Source organism: Penicilliopsis zonata, assembly GCF_001890105.1.
Source record: "Penicilliopsis zonata CBS 506.65 unplaced genomic scaffold ASPZOscaffold_2, whole genome shotgun sequence".
NCBI classification, from domain to species: Eukaryota; Fungi; Ascomycota; class Eurotiomycetes; order Eurotiales; family Aspergillaceae; genus Penicilliopsis; species Penicilliopsis zonata.
In genome coordinates, this window is record NW_019208912.1 from 904009 (window position 1) to 921446 (window position 17438).

Consider the following 17438-nt stretch of genomic DNA (forward strand, 5'->3'; position numbering starts at 1 on the left):
TTCTGTCTCTCTGTATATATCCCAGCAGGATTAAAAATACCTTTCTAAAGAATCCTTCTTGTTGTCAAGCAAACAGACTTTTCTGTCTGTCCCTTTCCTGACTGACCCACGTCTGGCCCTAGCCACGCCTCAGCGTTTATCACCGCCCGATAGTGGCGGCCCTCTCTGCAAATTCTCCCCTCCAAGAAACGCAGCCCACTTCGAGAACCGATCCCACTTCTCTCCCTCTCACCACCCTACTCTGACCTTTCTCTCCATCTCACCTCCCCCAAAACACCCCCATCACATCACCTAGAATGAGTGTCGTCGGCATAGATTTCGGTGCCCAGAGCACCAAGGTCGGTGTTGCCCGGAATAAGGGTATTGACATTGTGCGTATCGGCCCCTCCTCTGGCGCCCGCGGCTGGAATCTTCCCAACAGCCTTGGGTTTCTTCTCTCTCCTTTTTTTTGACTCTCTGGCTGACTGACTGGGTGGGTTTCTAGATTACCAATGAGGTTTCCAACAGATCTACTCCGTATGTAACCCGCACGAATCCGTGATTTCCGCCGAAGACATTGAAGAAGAAGAAGAAGAAGAAGAAGAAGAAGAAGAAAAAAAGAAAAAAAGCTGACGGTCGCTTTGTTACTATTAGGACTCTGGTCGGTTTCGGTACCAAGAGCAGGCATCTTGGAGAGGCAGCAAAGACACAAGAGACCTCCAACCTCAAGAACACCGTCGGCTCTCTGAAGCGCCTGATTGGTCGTTCCTTCAGCGACCCGGATGTCCAGGTTGAGCAGCAGTACAACACCGCTCCTCTCTGCGACGTCAACGGCCAGGCTGGTGTTGAGGTCAACTTCCTCGGCAAGAAGGAGAAATTCACCGCCACGCAGCTGGTCGCCATGTACCTGGGCAAGATCCGGGACATTGCCGCCAAGGAGCTGAAGCTGCCCGTCTCCGACGTGGTCATCAGCGTCCCCGCCTGGTTCACCGACATCCAGCGCCGGGCGATGCTCGACGCCGGTGAGATTGCCGGCCTGAAGGTTCTTAGACTCATCAACGATACTACTGCCACCGCTCTGGGTTATGGTATCACCAAGCTTGACCTCCCGGGCCCCGAGGAGAAGCCCCGCCGGGTGGTGTTCGTCGATATCGGCCACAGCAACTACACCGCCTCGGTGGTCGAATTCCGCAAGGGCGAGCTTAACGTCAAGGCAACGGCCTACGACCGCCACTTTGGTGGTCGTAACTTCGACAAGGCCCTGACTGACCACTTCGCCGACGAGTTCAAGGAGAAGTTCAAGATCGACATCCGCTCGAACCCCAAGGCGTGGGCTCGTACCCTGGCCGCCGCCGAGAAGCTCAAGAAGGTCCTCTCCGCGAACCCTTCGGCACCCCTGAGCATCGAGTCCCTCATGGAGGACATCGATGTCCGCGCCCTCGTCAAGCGTGAGGAGATGGAGGCTATGGTCAAGCCTCTTGTGGACCGCATCCTTGTCCCCATCGAGCAGGCGCTCGCCGAGGCCAAGCTCAAGCCCGAGGATATCGACGCCATCGAGATGGTCGGTGGCTGCACGCGTGTCCCCGTCATCAAGGAGGCCATCGGCAACTTCTTCGGCAAGCCCCTGTCCTTCACCCTCAACCAGGACGAGGCCATTGCCCGTGGTTCTGCCTTCAGCTGCGCCATCCTGTCTCCCGTCTTCCGGGTGCGCGACTTCTCCGTCCACGACATCGTCAACTACCCGATCGAGTTCACCTGGGAGCAGTCGGCCGACATCCCCGACGAGGACACCAGCCTCACCGTCTTCAACCGGGGCAACGTCATGCCGTCCACCAAGATCCTCACCTTCTACCGCAAGCAGCCCTTTGACCTTGAGGCTCGCTATGCCAAGCCCGACATGCTTCCCGGCAAGGTCAACCCTTGGGTCGGTCGTTTCTCCATCAAGGGCGTTCAGGCCGATGCCAACAACGACTTCATGATCTGCAAGCTCAAGGCTCGCCTCAACCTGCACGGTATCCTGAACCTCGAGTCTGGATACTATGTCGAGGATGTTGAGGTTGAAGAGCCCGTTGAGGAGGAGGGCGACAAGAAGGAGGGCGATGTAAGTTTTTTTCTTCTTTTTTTTGGGTGTGTCTGTATGTGTATGTCTTTGCTAATTTCTTCATCAGGCCATGGACACCGATGACAAGCCCAAGAAGACCCGCAAAGTCAAGAAGCAGGTCCGCAAGGGTGACCTACCCATCTCGACTGGCACCTCTGCCCTGGACCAGAGCGTCAAGGATGCCTGGATTGAGCGCGAGAACGCCATGTACATGGAGGATAAGCTCGTGGCTGAGACTGATGAGAAGAAGAACGAGCTCGAGTCATTCATTTACGAGCTGCGTGACAAGCTTGACGGCATCTACGCCGAGTTTGCCAACGAGGAGGAGAAGGATAAGCTTCGGGCCAAGCTGACTGACAGCGAGGTGAGTTTTTCTCTTTTTTTTTTCTTCTTCTCTAGGAAAAAAAAAAGGAAAAGGAATATACTGACGTGTTCCAGGACTGGCTCTATGAGGAGGGCGAGGACACCACCAAGTCCGTGTACGTCGCCAAGATGGACGAGATCCGCTTCATTGCCGGCCCCATCATCCAGCGCTACCGGGAGAAGGCCGATGCCGAGCGCCAGGCCGTGCAGAAGGCGCAAGAAGAAGAGGCCGCCCGAAAGCGTGCCGAGATCGAGGCCAAGCGCAAGGCCGAGGAGGAGGCCAAGAAGGCCGAGGAGGCCAGCAAGACCGCCGACACGGACATGAAGGACGCTTCTGCTGAAGGCGAGGCCCCCGCCGCCCAGGAGACTGAAGAGAAGCAGTAAAAAAAAACAATAAATAAAAGAAAATGCTTCTCTCTTTCTCTTGTCTTGATGATGGCTTCCGCATGATATAGAATATGCTGCGTGATGAGAAAACGGACTCGATCGATACAATCAAATCTTTTCTTACTTTCAATTTCTTTTTATACTTCTTTCCCCCTACCATCTGATTCCTTCTTTCTTCTTTTTTTTTTTTGAACCAACCCCTTCGATGATATAATTGACAACCTGACCGCTACTGGTTGTAGATCGCATGTCTCTACATTCTATTCTCTCCCGATTAAATTGGTTCGACTCGACTCGACCGCAATAGAGCTGCTTGATTCCCTGGTTTGATTGTGCGTTCGCCTTGGATAAGAAGTAATTGTCAGATTCTGAGATGTTCTGGATAGATCAATGAAGTGCAGTTGAGTAACTTCTGTCTGTTGAGGTGAGAGAAGAAGCGGTGATAGCCGGCAGAACTTGGATCTTAATTATCCTAGCATAATGCATTATGCATTAGTTATGCATGAATACTAAGGTATTGTACTCCGTACCTCTCCGTACCGTTGACTACGGGTATACGGAGCACTAAGGTATTTACAAGGCAATATTTCCGATCCACCGTTCGCGAGCCATAGAATCTTCCATTATTTGCAAACCGTGCTGACAGCCGAATTACGGAGCAAATGATTCCCGACTAGTATCAATAGCGTGACTCTGGGGCGCCAATAATACCGCCGCTGTTGAAACGCAGGGCGGGGGTTCGAATGGTGCCAGATTCTGACAGATGATGAGAGATGGTGATAGTAGACACCATGACTAATTAATGCACTAGTGGGTAGTTAGTTGGCTTCTCATCTTCATGTCTACTCCTAAGTCTGTACCTATGTACACTGTACAGAGGTTCACCCCGAGTCAATTACGTTATTTCCCCATATGTATTATGTAGTAAGGGAAAAAAAAAAAGAAAAAAGGAAAAAGAAAAAACAGGGTCTTTGCAGGGTCTTCCCGGATAGGACCAGCAGCCTTGGCACAGGCAATGTTAACCGAGGCGATTGGCCAGTCGGCATCCTTGGTGGCTTGGCACGGGGGCTGCATTGGACTAGCGTTTGCCCAGGTGGGAAAGACAGCACGAGACCGACGGTCCGTCAGCGTCAACGGCCAGAGTATGGGAAGACAATACCTAGTAGTAGTTGTGTATTGTGTAGTGTGTACCTAGGTAGGTAGTACTCAGTATTATGTAGTTTATTAAATACCCTGCTAGTCTCAAGCACCTCGTGTTTTGCTTTAATTTCATGGCATTACTACATAATATTGCACCAACAATCTCACCGAATGCATCCCCCCTCAACTCGCTTCGGGTGACTCCACGGGAATTGAGTCAGTAGTTGAGCTGTATGTAGTAGTGCTAAATCGGTATACTACATACTCTCAATCCTTGGTCTTGACTGTGGCTCTATCCGGTCTATGTGCTGGATTCGGAAGCTCGCGTGACCTCCTGGTATAGGTATTAAGTAATACTCCATACCTGTTCATTCTTTCTTCTTCTATTTCTTCTATTTCTTCTTAATCTTTTGCTTATTACTTATTACTTACAGAGTACCTCACCGACTTCTACTACATATTATATACACTTCATCACTTCACTTCGCTTCTTCAACCCTTGTACAACATTCCTATCAAGCTAGTCGGTGTGGAGCTGACCTGGACCGCCCCGCTGGGAGTGATATATTACATTACTACATAAGTAATACATACGAGCCATCTTGTGACGGAATACGGAGTCAGACTAAGGGGTCCGTCCATCTTTGGCTTACTTGGATTCCCCTCTCCACTCGCTCTTAATCATCTTTCTTATAGTACGGAGTACTCCATACTCCAATCGCTCTCTTCTTCTTCTTCTTCTTCTTCTTCTTCTCCTACATATACACTTTGGTTCCCTCCAGCATCAGCATTCCGATCGGGGATCGCCAGAATTCATTTCCTCCTGAGGATTCCGGCTGGCTGTCGCAAGGGAGAAAGGAAGGGATAAAACGAAAATAAGGGGGGGGGGGAAAACAAACCGAAAAATGCGCACAGAGAGGTGACTGACTAGGTGTGGAAATCGCAAATCGAACCGACTGCCCTTTTCGTTCTCGAACGCTAGACAAAGGCCAGCATGAAGGCTTGGGGGCTTGTTGCCCTCGTGCCCACGCTCTGCGCTGCTGCAGTGGCTGCCCGCGCCCTTCCCGGCCCGACTACGACAACCAACCCAACCGCCCAGGAGTATGATCCTCTGTGGGAGATCTATGGCCTCAACAGGTCAGCAGAGTACAAGTACTTCCACGAGCCCGGCCGCGACGACATCCTGGGCCACTACGACGTTCGCTTCTTCACCGAACCCGTCGCCACGGAGGAACGCACTGAGACCCTCACTCATATGGTGCGCGCCTATCTCAACTTCTTCACGGAAAACGATCTTGAGACCTGGATTGCGCATGGGACCCTGCTGGGCTGGTGGTGGAACGGAAAGGTATATATCTCTTAACATTTGTGTTGCATTTTTCCCGATTAGAGTCCGTCAGACTGATTAGATGTCTGCTAGATCCTACCATGGGACTGGGATATCGACACCCAAGTCCCCGATACCACCCTCGCACGACTCGGCGACGATTTCAACCAGACCATCGTTTCGTACACCTCGGCCGACAAAAAAGTGAAGCGGAAGTATCTGCTCGATATCAACCCCTGGTCGCGCCAACGCGAGCGCGGCAAGGGCCACAACATCATCGACGCGCGATGGATCGATATCAAGACCGGCCTGTACATCGACATCACCGGCTTGAGTAGACTGAATCCCGAGACGGAGCCGGACATATGGCAGTGCAAGAATTTCCACAAGTATAAGGTCCAGGATATTTACCCGCTGCGCAAGACGACCTTTGAAGGCACCGCCGCCATGGTTCCCTTCCTATACGACTCTATCTTGACCGACGAATACTCGCTGAGGTCTTTAACGGCGACGAATTTCCACAAGTGAGTGTTGTTATTTGGGTTATCGGCTTGTTTATCTCAATAGCTGACCGTCTCTCAGTCACACCTGGTATCCTGACCTGGAGGAATGGATCCTAGACGATGAGGAATCCATGACTGCCCGACGCAGAGAACAAGAATCTCAGGATGGCCGCTATTACGAGTAACTTACCTTTTCTGCATCTTCCTGTTGATAACGGCCTTTTTTTTTTATCGATAATCCTGGATGATTGATGGCCTACAACACAAATATATCTCTCGCCATTTACGACCGCGATCTCTCGACATATTATTATATATTCTTCGCCTTCGCTTCACATCATCTTCGTTCATCTTCTGGGTCTGCTCATTAGCTCGGAGTTATATTTCTTTTTTTTTTGGATAAGGTATATGGGTTTACATCGGGGCTGCTTGTACAGTTGGAGTTGATTGGTTGAACATTCTGTAAATATCAGCCGTGTGGCTATCCTGTTATTGTCAATAATAAGCAGTGCCTATATATCAATGAGCAGTAGCAGCGACTGTGGCCAAAACTATCAGGTTACGTCCAGTATAACAGACAAATTTCTGTCTGAGTATTCATATGACTTATCGTTATCTCCGGCTGACAAATCTTATCGCCGTCGAAATCAAGAGAAGGAGACAGAGTCATTTCCTGCTTACTGTCTTGATCTTCTCTGTGTAGAATGTACTCCTTCTGCCTTATAAAGTAAAATCATGGGATCACTACCACTTGACACCCCAGACGCCAGCATGGTTGACCCAGGCGAGATGGCCATCACAGTTCACCACCACGGCAAGCCTCACACGCTCCGCCTCCCCGCGGACGCAACACTCGAAGACCTCACGCTCAGCCTCGCCTCGTCACTGCACATCCCCGTCGAGAACCAGAAGCTGCTGGTCGCACCGAAGCCGGGCATGCTCAAGCCGCCCTTTGCAGCCACGCCGCTAGATGCCGTGCTGCCGCTGGCCTCGCCGCGGCTGAAAATCACCCTCCTCGGCACCCCAACGCAGGAGATCGACGAGCTCAACGCGCAGGTCGAGAGCGCCCGGCACAGACTCGCCGCACGGCGCTCCTCGCCCTTTGCCGCCAAACCGGCGCGCACCACACAGAACCACGGCATACATACCCTCTCCTCCTCCTCCTCCTCCTCCTCTTCAAATCACGCCGACTACACTTTCCACCGACTCTTCCCGTTACCGCATCTCCCAAACCCTTCACGCTCGCTAGGCTTCCTGACCCGCCTGCGCGACGACCCGGGAATCCGCTTCGCAATGACGAAACACCGCTTCTCCGTGCCCCTCCTGACAGAAATGGACCCGGCAGAACACACGACGCTCGAGTCGCGCACGCTCGGACTCAACCGGAACAAAGGCGAGGCGATCGAGCTCCGGCTCCGCACAGACGCCTACGACGGCTACCGCGACTACCGGACTATCCGGAAGACGTTGTGCCATGAGCTCGCGCACTGTGTTTTCAGCGAACATGATCGGCACTTCTGGGATCTCACGGCCCAGATCGAGCGGGAGGTCGAGCGCGCGGACTGGAAATCAGGCGGGAGCAGACTCTCCGACCAGGAGTTTTATAACCCGGCCGACTGGGAGAGAGAGCAGGAAGAGGACCATCCCGTTGACGAGAGGGGGTGGACGGGTGGGCAGTTTGTCTTGGGTGGGGGGGGTGCACATCCTGTTCAGGACCAGGGTGCAAGTAGAAGGGATATACTTGCCAAAGCGGCGGAGGAGAGGATGAAGAGGGAGGGGAATAAATGATAATCTTTATATTATACCCGAGCATGTTTTATACCATTTACATTATACGTTACGAATAATGCGATGATTATACCTCATTTACAAACAAACCAGCCATCCCCTGCCCCGTACCAATACACATACTAGTGACGAGAATGCGCTTCTTGGTTCTCCGCGCCTCGCTGAGAATCGTACAGATCTGCCGCGCCCCCGTCGCGCCAAGTGGGTGGCCGAGGGCGATGGCGCCGCCGCGCGGGTTGACGCGCTCATGTTCAAGCCCTAGCTTGTCGACGCAGTAGACCGCCATCGAGGCAAAGGCCTCGTTGATCTCGAACAAGTCGATGTCCGCCTTGTCGAGCCGGAACTGGGTCAGGAGCTTGGGGATTGCGGCCGTGGGGCCGATTCCCATCACGCGCGGCGGCACGCCGGCGACGGTTGCGCCGCAGAATTTCGCGAGGATGGGCTGGTTGAGCTCGATGGCTTTCGAGCGGCGCATCAGAAGGATAGCGGCGGCTATCAGCATCTATTAGTACCTGATTTCGAAATATATATATATTGTTCAAAAAAGACGAATTACCTCCGTCAGTCACCTGGCTGGCATTCCCGCCGGTAGTCTTGTTTCCGAACTGGGGAAACGCAGGCCGGATCTTGCTCAAGGCCTCGACGGTGGTGCCGTAGCGAATACCCTCGTCGCGGGTGAGTGTGACCTCTTTGAGTTCGCCGGACTGCGGATCCTTGACCTTGGTGGTGATGGGAACGATCTCGTCATCAAACCAGCCGGCCTTCTGGGCGGCCTCGGCGCGGCGGAACGACTCGGCGGCATAGCGATCCTGCATCTCACGGGTGATCCCAAAGTCATCGCCGACATTCTCTGACGTCTGGCCCATTGGCTGCATGCAATCGGCAGCCTCCTGGTTCTTGAGGATCTCCGCGTGGAAGGGCTTTTCCAGCCGGTCGCCGCCGGCAGTCATCAGCTCGGCACCCATCGCCACCCCGACATCAATCGCTCCGAGTCGGATCTGGTTGGCGATATCCTGCACAGCCTTCAGGCCGGACGAGCAGAACCGGTTCACGGTGGAGGCGCCGGACGTGTGGGGGATGCCCGCTGCAAGGGATGCAGCGCGGAGCCGGTACGCCGCCTTACCGTCGCTCACCTGCAGCGAGTCAATTAAACTAACAATAGAGTAAGAATGTTAATTGCAATAGACTCACATTTCCAAGACAAACATCCTCGATAAGAGTGGGGTCGAGCTTCGATTTGGCGATCAACTCCTTGAGCAAGGCGTACACCATATAATCGAGGTCCGTGTCCTTGAAGCCACCTTTGCCGGCCTTTGCGAGCGGCGTTCGTAAAGCGAGAGTGATAACCACATCTTCGGGGTTCTTCTGCGTACTGTCATTTGATTTAATAAGTCAAATGTAAGATCTCAACTGCCTGGGCTGATGGTTGCTTCGTACATAGCTGACACCGCGCTGTTCGAGTCGCCACCCTTGAGGTGGCTCAGGATGGAGCTCAGTCGCTCTGAAGCCATAATGTTTGGGGAAATAGAGTAGTTCTGGTAGGGCTCGTAAGCAACTTATCACAAACTCAAAGGAAAGAAACACCTCTATGCAATAACTTCGTCAAGGGAAGGCACTGACAGCGAATATGAGGGGAATGTGAGGGGAATGTTCAAGGGATGCGGAGGCGAGAATTGTCCAAGGCAGGAAAACAAATAACCACTAGATACTAGACTAAGCCTCTGGGCTTCAAAACCACGAGACTTTTCAAAACTCACCGGCTAGAATCTATGATCCGTAATTATCAATCAAGATTCAAAATGAAGAATGATGGCGAAGCAGGTCCCCTCCTCTTTGTACTCCAGGCCGAGCAACGCAGAGATGCCGAGGCTGTTTGTATTTCATACCCGAACCGACAACCTCCACCTCCTGGATCCGCAACTGACTAATGGGTAATTTCCATATATTTTTTTCATCTGTATAATATATACCAATACAGTCGAATCACAGACATATAAAGAAGGAAAAGGTGATGAAATTCCGGGCACACGCATATTAGTTAGTACTCCGTCCAGTACGCCGCCCCAAGAAAAGAATCCTGCGTATATAAAAGCAAGAGATCAAAGAACCAAAAAAAAAAACAGGTACAAAATCAATGATGACCCATGTCATCACCGCTGATTACACTTCCTACCTCTGACCAGCTGGCCGGGGTGGCAATGCCATCCGTCGGGACACCAATCTCACTCAAGGTATCATCTGAAAGAGTGTCTGTGGCAGCCTCGTCGATATGACTATAGCTTCCAGTTGTCGAGGCAGCAGATGAATCTTCCTGGTGAGCCACGTACTGGAGCGCATCTGCAAAGGGTGAGCTTGACGACGACATTGTGTTGTTAGTAGTCGTATGATCGGGATGGGCATAATATGTTTCGGAAAGGCCGTCTTCCGTTTGGCTCGACCCCATGGAAAACGGGTGATCAGGGGCTTCTGAAGTCGGTGTCAAGTCAAGGAGAGGTCCACTGATGGGCGACATTTCTGACGAAATTTCCAGATGCAGTCCATCACTGCCGATGGCCTCGGGCAATTCTTGATTGTACTGGGATTCGGTCTCGGCAACAGCAGGGCTAGTATCCTTGGGGTTTCCCTCACCAACCAGAGACTGGATCCCAGCTACATCAACCGCAGTAGAGCTGGCAATCGTATCGTCAGGGACTCCAAGCATCGCAGACTTCCGTAAATTTCCATCCTTGTCGACAAGAGCATCGAAGGAGCCTAGACTCGAGGTTCCTCGCTTCCGGCGCCGTGCCTCGACTCCCCGGCGGAGAATCTCCTCTCGAGCAATCCTCCTCCGCTCTTCAGCATCTGGACTGACCTCTTCTGACATGGATATATCTTCCCTAAGAGGGCTTGATTCCCTTGGATATATCTCATCGCCGAGGTTGTGCAATGCAACGGCGACTTTCCGTCGAGAGTTATTGACCCACTGTCGAAACTGCGGAGACTCATATATTGCAATCCCGGCAGCAACGATTACTGAAACCGTAATTATGATCCCTGATATCAATAATGGTCAGTTGGCGTACGCTTGCTTTGAAAGGAACTCAAGCTTCTCCAGCATTCCAGGCGGATGATAAGCTCGAAAGCGAGTCGTATCTTATCAAGGGAGAAGACACGCGAGGGAGGATCAAAAACTGACCTTTTGCGACTGGAGCTGGCATCTTGGATGGATCAGAAGAAGAGATGCCTTGATTTACTGCTGCGAATAGATAGTGATTAGCAAAAAAAAGGGAAGGTGAATGTAAAACAAGGCAGCCTAGTGAGGAGCAGGAGGTGGTATCGGCGCCAGACTTCCCCTCCGTTCCGGAAGTCACGTGAATATAGGAAACCCTTATCGCTGAGCCCTAAGTCCTCTTTTGGCCTGTCACGTCGTCCCCGCGTCCAGACATCAACAATCGACATCAGTCCAGGAGAAGTGACCAAGCGAGCTACGCGTCAACTCTAGCCTCTGAACAATACATTTCTGTGCCAATATTTCGGATGTCGCGTCATCCACAACCCCAACGCCCTTTGTCTTTGACGGAGGAGCTAGAAAAGCTCGAGCAGTCGATTACTCTAACACTACAAGGTAACCCAAAATCTGGATGAACATTGCTGGGCAGGTCTTCTGACAGTCTTGATTGTTCAGAAATCGATCATAATTTCAGCGAAGCCCATCGGATTGTGACGACAAGCATTCTGCCTGTTGTGGAACAGTACGCCGAGAATTCGAGAGACGTCTGGGAAGGAGCAAAGGTTTGTGTTGGCAGAGAGACGTGTATGTGGGAGATGACGGCGGACCAGATGGGCTGATGTGGAGCGACGAACAGTTTTGGAAGCAGTTCTTTGAAGCCAGTGCCAATGTTTCCTTGTCCGGCTACGAGGACCGACCCAACGAAGACACCACCTTGCAAGAACAGTCTGTGACGGAGGACGAGTCTTCGGCCAACATCACGCAAGAGACGATCACTGATTCTGCATCCTACGAAACGCCCTCCCGGGAACACCCCAACGTCAATCATCACCATGAAGATCTGGATCTCAGTGCTCTGACACTGTCTTCGCACAGCACACCCCGGGCGGAGGGGTCTCGCGAAAGAGGACAACAGCCGTCGCGGATCAACGATGAGGGCGACACGACTGCTGCGTCCATAGCATATACGTCGCCGTACGAGAACCTGCGCCAGGAGATTTCGCAGGGTCAATCGCCTTTCGAGATAGACTCGTCTACCCTCCCCTCCACACCTGGGAAGCCTTCCCGCCCGTACCAAGGCTACGAGGAAGACATATCCGGTACCCTCATGTCCTCGCCCTTTGTCCCACCCGTGTCGCACGACTTCCCGCCCTCTACCGGCAAGAAGGCGAACTACTCGTCGAAGCCCAGCGACCCGGTTCTGCACCACATGCTTGACAAGACCTACCGTGTGCAAGCGACTCCGTTGGGCAAAGGCTACCACCAGCAGCATCACAACTATGGCGCGGGGGCAGGGCCGTCATCACGCAGCAAATTCACAGTGACGCCGAAAACTAAAACCTCCAAGTACTACGACTCTCCGATGTCGAGCCCCGAGCCAGAAGCGCCACAGCTACATACAGAGCTCTTTTCGCCGCTCAAGACCCGCACCCCGAAACGCCGCCCAAGTAGCCACGCAGGCATCACCCCACAGCCGGGCATCAGCGTCCTCACGCCAGCCAAGTACAGCGCAGGGACGGGGATGAGCAAGCGGCAGGGCTGGGATAGTGACGACGATGACGACGACGAGCTGAATTTTGACTACCACGACGACGACCTGGGTCCCAGCCCTCCCAAGACGATGCAGTTTCATATTCCCCAGAGCCGCCTTATGAAAACGCCAGGTATTTCTTTCTTTTTTTTTTCGTTTCTTTTTATCTCAAGTCTCCTCTAATGAATAACAGCGAAAGAAGCCTCGAAACGGATCGTGGAAGACCTCCTCGCTACGGCCGGCGCAGACACGACAGACGACCTATACGATGAACAGAGCCCGAGTGTGATTCGGCGGGTGGAGCGGTTGGAGGATGAGACGTTTTAATAGTCTACATTTTAGGTATATTAATAAACGGAATGAGTTACTTTACTGTTAGATTTTAATGTGGAAGATGCGAGTATGAGTACTTTATTCAGATGGGTATTTCCAACAAGTAGAACACAGCAGAGAAAGATAAAAAAAAAAAAAAAGATAAAATGTAGCAAGAGAATAGGAAGAGAAGTGAAGAGAAAAAAAAAACTAACTTCGAACCTGCGGAAAAGGCTATCTTTTGAAGACCAAGAATTGGATTGCGATTTGTATGAGGTGTAAGAAAGACGGACCAATCCAGTCCACCAAACCATACCAATGGCATCAATAAGAGGTCAATTCAAGGCAATGGAATAGCATAGGTTAAGGTGGAGGGTATGCGTCATGACAGATAATAAAATCATATATGTACAGAAGCTGGAACCGGGGTTTGGGGACGGAGGGGAATCCCGGTGTGTCAGGAGCATGTCATACCGAACAAACAATGAGGAAAAAGAAAAATGAGGACGGAAGAGGGTAGAGAGGGGGTATAGAGAGAGAGAGAGAGAGAGAGAGAGAGAGAGAGAGAGAGAGAGAGACACACACACACAGAGAGAGAGAGGGAGTGTGTGTGTATGTGTGGGAGAGAGAGAGGAGAGAGAAGTTCTAGTGATGGATTATTCTTGGATCCCCATGAAGATCTCGGAACAATTCTCAATCATGAACTTGAGGGCGTCGTTCTTCTTCTGGACGTCTGTCATCTCGCGGGCGAGCGTCTCGGGCCGCATGATGGTCGGGGCGAAGACGACCGCGACGTTCTGGCTGGTCATGAGGTTTTCCTTTTCGCGCTCGACGACCCGCGTGAGGTGGAACATGAGGAACTCGAGGACGTCGCGGTGGACCCGCGGCAGCTCGCTCAGGCTCTTCTGCAGGGCCTCGATACGGGCCTGCTGGGAGGTGATCTCCCCGCTCTCGATGACCCCTTCGTACACGTCAAAGGTGATCAGCGGCGTGGGCAGCTTGCGGAAGTACTGCTTCAACGTCGACGTGACCGCGTGGATGTCCAGGTCTGGGTCGGAGATGTCGTAGTCCAGATGTGACTTTTCGAACCCTTCTCGAATCGTCTGCGTTACGCTGCTGGCGCCGGATTTCCGATAGATGCCTTCCATATCCATGCCTGACAGGTCAGAATTTGACCCGTATAAGTTTTGCAAAGTATTAGACAGAAAAAACGTACCTCGTAGCTCGACCTCTTGGATGCACCGTGTCACAATAGCGGGAACAACGCTCTTTTCCACTTCCATCCGCTGCTCCAATTCAGTTCCGAAGAGGCCTGTTCATTTAGTAAATAGGAAAAACAAGGAGAAGAGAGAAGGAAGAGGGGAATTGTACCAGGCTGCCCAGATTCAGACACAGTGCCATCATTTTGCGCCATCTTGTTAGTAGAGGAGGATTGTTTGCTCTTCTGATTGCCAAAGAAACCGAACCCTTGGCGGCTGGGGTCCTGGGTCTGGGAGCGTGGCAAGTTCGGATTGAGTTCCTGGCCAGTCTGGACCGACCCGTAGGGAAGAGCGGTGGGATCCTTGGCCTCGCTGGAGCCAAAGGCCCCCTTCAGGCCCTTGGTGACCCCCTTGGCGACGTTCTGGCCACCCTTTTTCCAGTTGAACTTGCGCACTTGGCCCTTGCGGATGCTCACGACTTGTGGGCCCGGCAGCACGGTTGCCGGCTCAGCCTCCTCCTGCAGATTGGCCGTGGAGATGGAGGTGGACAGGTCATTGATGGAGGGCTTGAGCAACTCGATGGAGGTCATGGATTTTTCCTTGCTGTGGTGTGAGTAAATGCCCAGCCCGTTGGTGTTGGTGTTGGTAGTGGTGCTCGCGCTGCGCTGGTGGTCGTTGGCCTTGTATAGCTCCTGGATCTGGTGGACCAGCTGGTTGTTCAACTCGGCCAGCTGGGCGTTCTTGGACGACAGCTGCTCGAACTCCTGGAAGCTCTTGTCCTTCATGCGATTCATGTTGGCCAGCTCCTCGGAGGCCTGGTTGCGTTTCTGGATCAGCTCCTCGATCTGCGGCGCGTACGAGTCCTTGAGCTGCTGGATCGCCTCGACGAACTCACGCAGGGCCTGGTTCGTCAAGCGCCCCAGGTCCAGCTGGTTCTTGCCCCCGCGCTTCTCGCTATCCAGGTGCTCCGTCAGCACCGTCAGCTCGCGCATCACAATCTCCTTCTGTGCGTCCAGAACCACCATGGTCGACCGCTTCTCGTGCAGCTCCGACTGGGCCTGTTTGACCTCCGCCGACGCGTTGACCATCGCCTCCAGCTCCGCGATCTTCTGCTCCTTCTCTTGCACCCGCTGGCGTTCCTTACGCAGCTCGCTGCGTAGCCAGGCGATCTCGTCCCGCTGCTCCGGCGATGAGATCCCCACTGGTGTCTTCGGGCTGCCGAGATGGTCCACCGGCGCGGTCCCGTTCACCGGCGACTTGGGCCATTTGCCGTCCCGGGACAGCCGCGACCCCTTGTCGCTGAGACTGCGGGCATGGCGCACCGAGTTAGAGACGCGTCGCAGGAACGACTCGCTCGTCTGCCCTGCAGCAGCGGCCTGCTGCGAGTCTTCGTATCCCATAATCCGCGCCATGTCCTCATCCATGGAGAAGGCCCCACCACCGCTGTAGCGGAGTAATGCTGGGGATACCGTGTTCTCCAGTCCTACTACACCTGCTGCTGCTGCAGCTGCAGCTGCACGCTGTGCATCGGATCGATACGTACTCGCCGAATCCTGGCGTATGCGGCCGCTCTTAACCGGGTCCGGCTGGGAGTCACTACGATCTCGAAGCGGCAAAGATGTATCGGGAGATCCATGGGGTTTAGTCGGAGCCGACGTTGGTGCAGCACCAGCACCAGCAGATCGTCCATTAACATCATCTTGACCCGAGGGGAACAGAGTTATGGCGCTGGTGGGCGAGGCGACCTCCTTGCGGGGAATCTGGTGGGTTTTAGACTGCAACGAGTCGCCCCGTTTGGGTGGGTATTGCATGCCACTACCGATGCTACTGCCTCCAGGAGAGGCAACAGCGGAGCGGCTCGAGTCCATCGAGCCATTCTCATGCAGCTTACGGAGCTCATGAGACGGACGGCTCGAAGTCCCATTCTCCGATCGGGAGCTCTCAGGGCTGGCTGCCGCGGCGGCGGCGGCGGCGATTGCAGCTCCATGCAGATCCGAGCGGGAACTACGGGCCGAGCCAGACTTGCTTGCCTTGTTGGTAGCGGATGCATCCGAGCGCCATCGTGAGGCAGGGTCATTGTCTGCGGCGCGGTCGCGGCTCTGGCTCTTATCTTGGTATGCGATATGCGGGGAGGGTGCTTCGGAAGAGGTGGCACTGGAGACGTAGTCATTGGGGGCATCTTTGGACGACGACGACGGCTTCGGGGCGGGTTTGGTGGATTGGCTCGAATAGTCGCGCGAGCGAGAATCGGAGGAGGTTCGAGGCGGCGGGCGGAAGGACTGAGGGTCTTCGGAGGGATCGAAGGCGAGAGGAATGAGAAATTCCCCGCCCCCGTCGGCGTCCGCTTCGAGAGAACGGCTTTGGAGCATTGAATGGCGGTTGCTGCGATACGTACTAGATGGGAGGATGAGTGTGTCTGTAGTGGTTAGCTTTCTCGATCCATTCATTTCCTCTCTTTTCTTCACTTCTCTTCTCTCTCTCTCTCTCTCTCTTTTTTTTTTCTTTCTTCTTCTCCTTCTCCGTTGGTTTCTTGGCCTACCTTGAGCGGGTGGCTTAGGTGATTCCGGCTGCCTGCGTGACGGGATCTCGCCCGGGGTATCTGTATATTGTGATTCGGTCTCGTCATCTGGGCGAGACGGGGTCTGTGGCTTGTCGATGTTGGGGGGCAGGGAAGGCAGGGATTTGTCGAGCTTGACATTGGGCGGGGAAGCCTTCTTTGAAGAGGAACTGGTGGTGGAGGCTCCAGGATTTTTTTTCTTTCGCCTGCGCTGCATGAGAGACTCGTGGCAGTCCATGCAGAAGATACCCTGTGAGGTGCGCGCATAGCGAAGGTTCTCGATCTTGCGCTTGCAGTTGCGACAGCGGAAGCAGCTGGCGCAGAAGGCCTGGTCGCCGGTCAGAATGGCCAGGTCCTCGATCTTATTGCCGCAGGAGCTGCAGCTGTAGGTACAGTTGCTACAGATCAGCGAGCCGTCGCCGAGGAGAAGGAGATGCGCGTCCGAGTCGAGCAGGGTGCCGCATGTGCTGCAGCGGAAGCAGTCGATATGCCATCGGTTTCCGGCTGTAGGATTAGATTAGGAATTTTTTTAAGAAGAAAAAAAAAAAAAAAAAACAGAAAAAATAGAGAGAAAAAAGGTCCAACAGTCAAGAATCGATATACTCACATAGTTCAAATGCCTTGCCTTCTTCCAGGATCTACAAAACACCCATTCATTAGCCCAACTCGAGTCGAAATCCACGGCCATCACACACCTCTCCACAGCCCTTGCAAGGGAACGGAATATCATCCTGATCCATGGGCGACTCCGAGAGCGCCGCCGGCGAGTCCATCTCTGCTCTTTTGTATGATCCTTATTTCCCGCCCTGCTCAGTCTGTTCGTTTCTTCGTTTCTTCGTTGCCCGCGGTCGCGTCGAGGGGTCCGAGGGGCAAAGGGGAGCGATTCGCGCGCGCGATCAGGAACCGAGGAGAGAACGCAGATTATGGGCGTCCGCGAGGCATTCGGTGAGAAACGACCAGGTTTCCTTTTTTTTTCTTTTTTTTTCCTCCTTCTTCTTCTTTTTTGTTTCGGCTTTCTGTCTTCGAATCAACGATGGCTGGGG

At 53.3% G+C, this 17438-nt stretch overlaps 7 protein-coding genes across 7 annotated transcripts; 4 read left to right on the forward strand and 3 right to left on the reverse strand.

Annotated features, from left to right (window-relative positions):
- Window positions 1–38: 38 nt before the first annotated feature.
- On the forward strand, window positions 39–3120 carry ASPZODRAFT_128435 (hypothetical protein). Its single transcript, XM_022722025.1, has 5 exons — window positions 39–371; window positions 485–516; window positions 634–2080; window positions 2148–2444; window positions 2519–3120. The coding sequence occupies exons 1-5, from the start codon at window positions 297–299 to the stop codon at window positions 2825–2827; spliced, it is 2160 nt and encodes a 719-aa protein (XP_022584388.1). The 5' UTR covers window positions 39–296; the 3' UTR covers window positions 2828–3120.
- A 1731-nt stretch (window positions 3121–4851) lies between these two features.
- ASPZODRAFT_128436 (hypothetical protein) lies at window positions 4852–6160 on the forward strand. The gene is made up of 3 exons (XM_022722026.1): window positions 4852–5318; window positions 5391–5821; window positions 5880–6160. Exons 1-3 carry the CDS (start codon window positions 4965–4967, stop codon window positions 5983–5985), a joined length of 891 nt encoding a protein of 296 aa, XP_022584389.1. The 5' UTR covers window positions 4852–4964; the 3' UTR covers window positions 5986–6160.
- A 1-nt stretch (window position 6161) lies between these two features.
- Window positions 6162–7714, forward strand: ASPZODRAFT_1055495 (hypothetical protein). The gene is made up of 2 exons (XM_022720908.1): window positions 6162–6171; window positions 6219–7714. Exon 2 carries the CDS (start codon window positions 6536–6538, stop codon window positions 7586–7588), a length of 1053 nt encoding a protein of 350 aa, XP_022584390.1. The 5' UTR covers window positions 6162–6171; window positions 6219–6535; the 3' UTR covers window positions 7589–7714.
- Window positions 7467–9392, reverse strand: ASPZODRAFT_1054710 (hypothetical protein). The gene is made up of 4 exons (XM_022720899.1): window positions 9026–9392; window positions 8780–8960; window positions 8145–8721; window positions 7467–8080 (listed from the first exon to the last, which is right to left on the reverse strand). Exons 1-4 carry the CDS (start codon window positions 9097–9099, stop codon window positions 7656–7658), a joined length of 1257 nt encoding a protein of 418 aa, XP_022584391.1. The 5' UTR covers window positions 9100–9392; the 3' UTR covers window positions 7467–7655.
- A 194-nt stretch (window positions 9393–9586) lies between these two features.
- Window positions 9587–10872, reverse strand: ASPZODRAFT_128439 (hypothetical protein). The gene is made up of 2 exons (XM_022722027.1): window positions 10764–10872; window positions 9587–10621 (listed from the first exon to the last, which is right to left on the reverse strand). Exons 1-2 carry the CDS (start codon window positions 10783–10785, stop codon window positions 9720–9722), a joined length of 924 nt encoding a protein of 307 aa, XP_022584392.1. The 5' UTR covers window positions 10786–10872; the 3' UTR covers window positions 9587–9719.
- Window positions 10873–11104: 232 nt separating this feature from the next.
- ASPZODRAFT_149339 (hypothetical protein) lies at window positions 11105–12654 on the forward strand (the record flags this gene model as incomplete). The annotated part of the gene is made up of 4 exons (XM_022725480.1): window positions 11105–11192; window positions 11253–11359; window positions 11434–12460; window positions 12521–12654. The coding sequence occupies 4 exons, from the start codon at window positions 11105–11107 to the stop codon at window positions 12652–12654; spliced, it is 1356 nt and encodes a 451-aa protein (XP_022584393.1).
- A 641-nt stretch (window positions 12655–13295) lies between these two features.
- Window positions 13296–17168, reverse strand: ASPZODRAFT_58061 (hypothetical protein; the record flags this gene model as incomplete). The annotated part of the gene is made up of 6 exons (XM_022728739.1): window positions 13296–13795; window positions 13856–13951; window positions 14011–16316; window positions 16419–16899; window positions 17003–17033; window positions 17091–17168. 6 exons carry the CDS (start codon window positions 17166–17168, stop codon window positions 13296–13298), a joined length of 3492 nt encoding a protein of 1163 aa, XP_022584394.1.
- Between the last annotated feature and the right edge of the window lie 270 nt (window positions 17169–17438).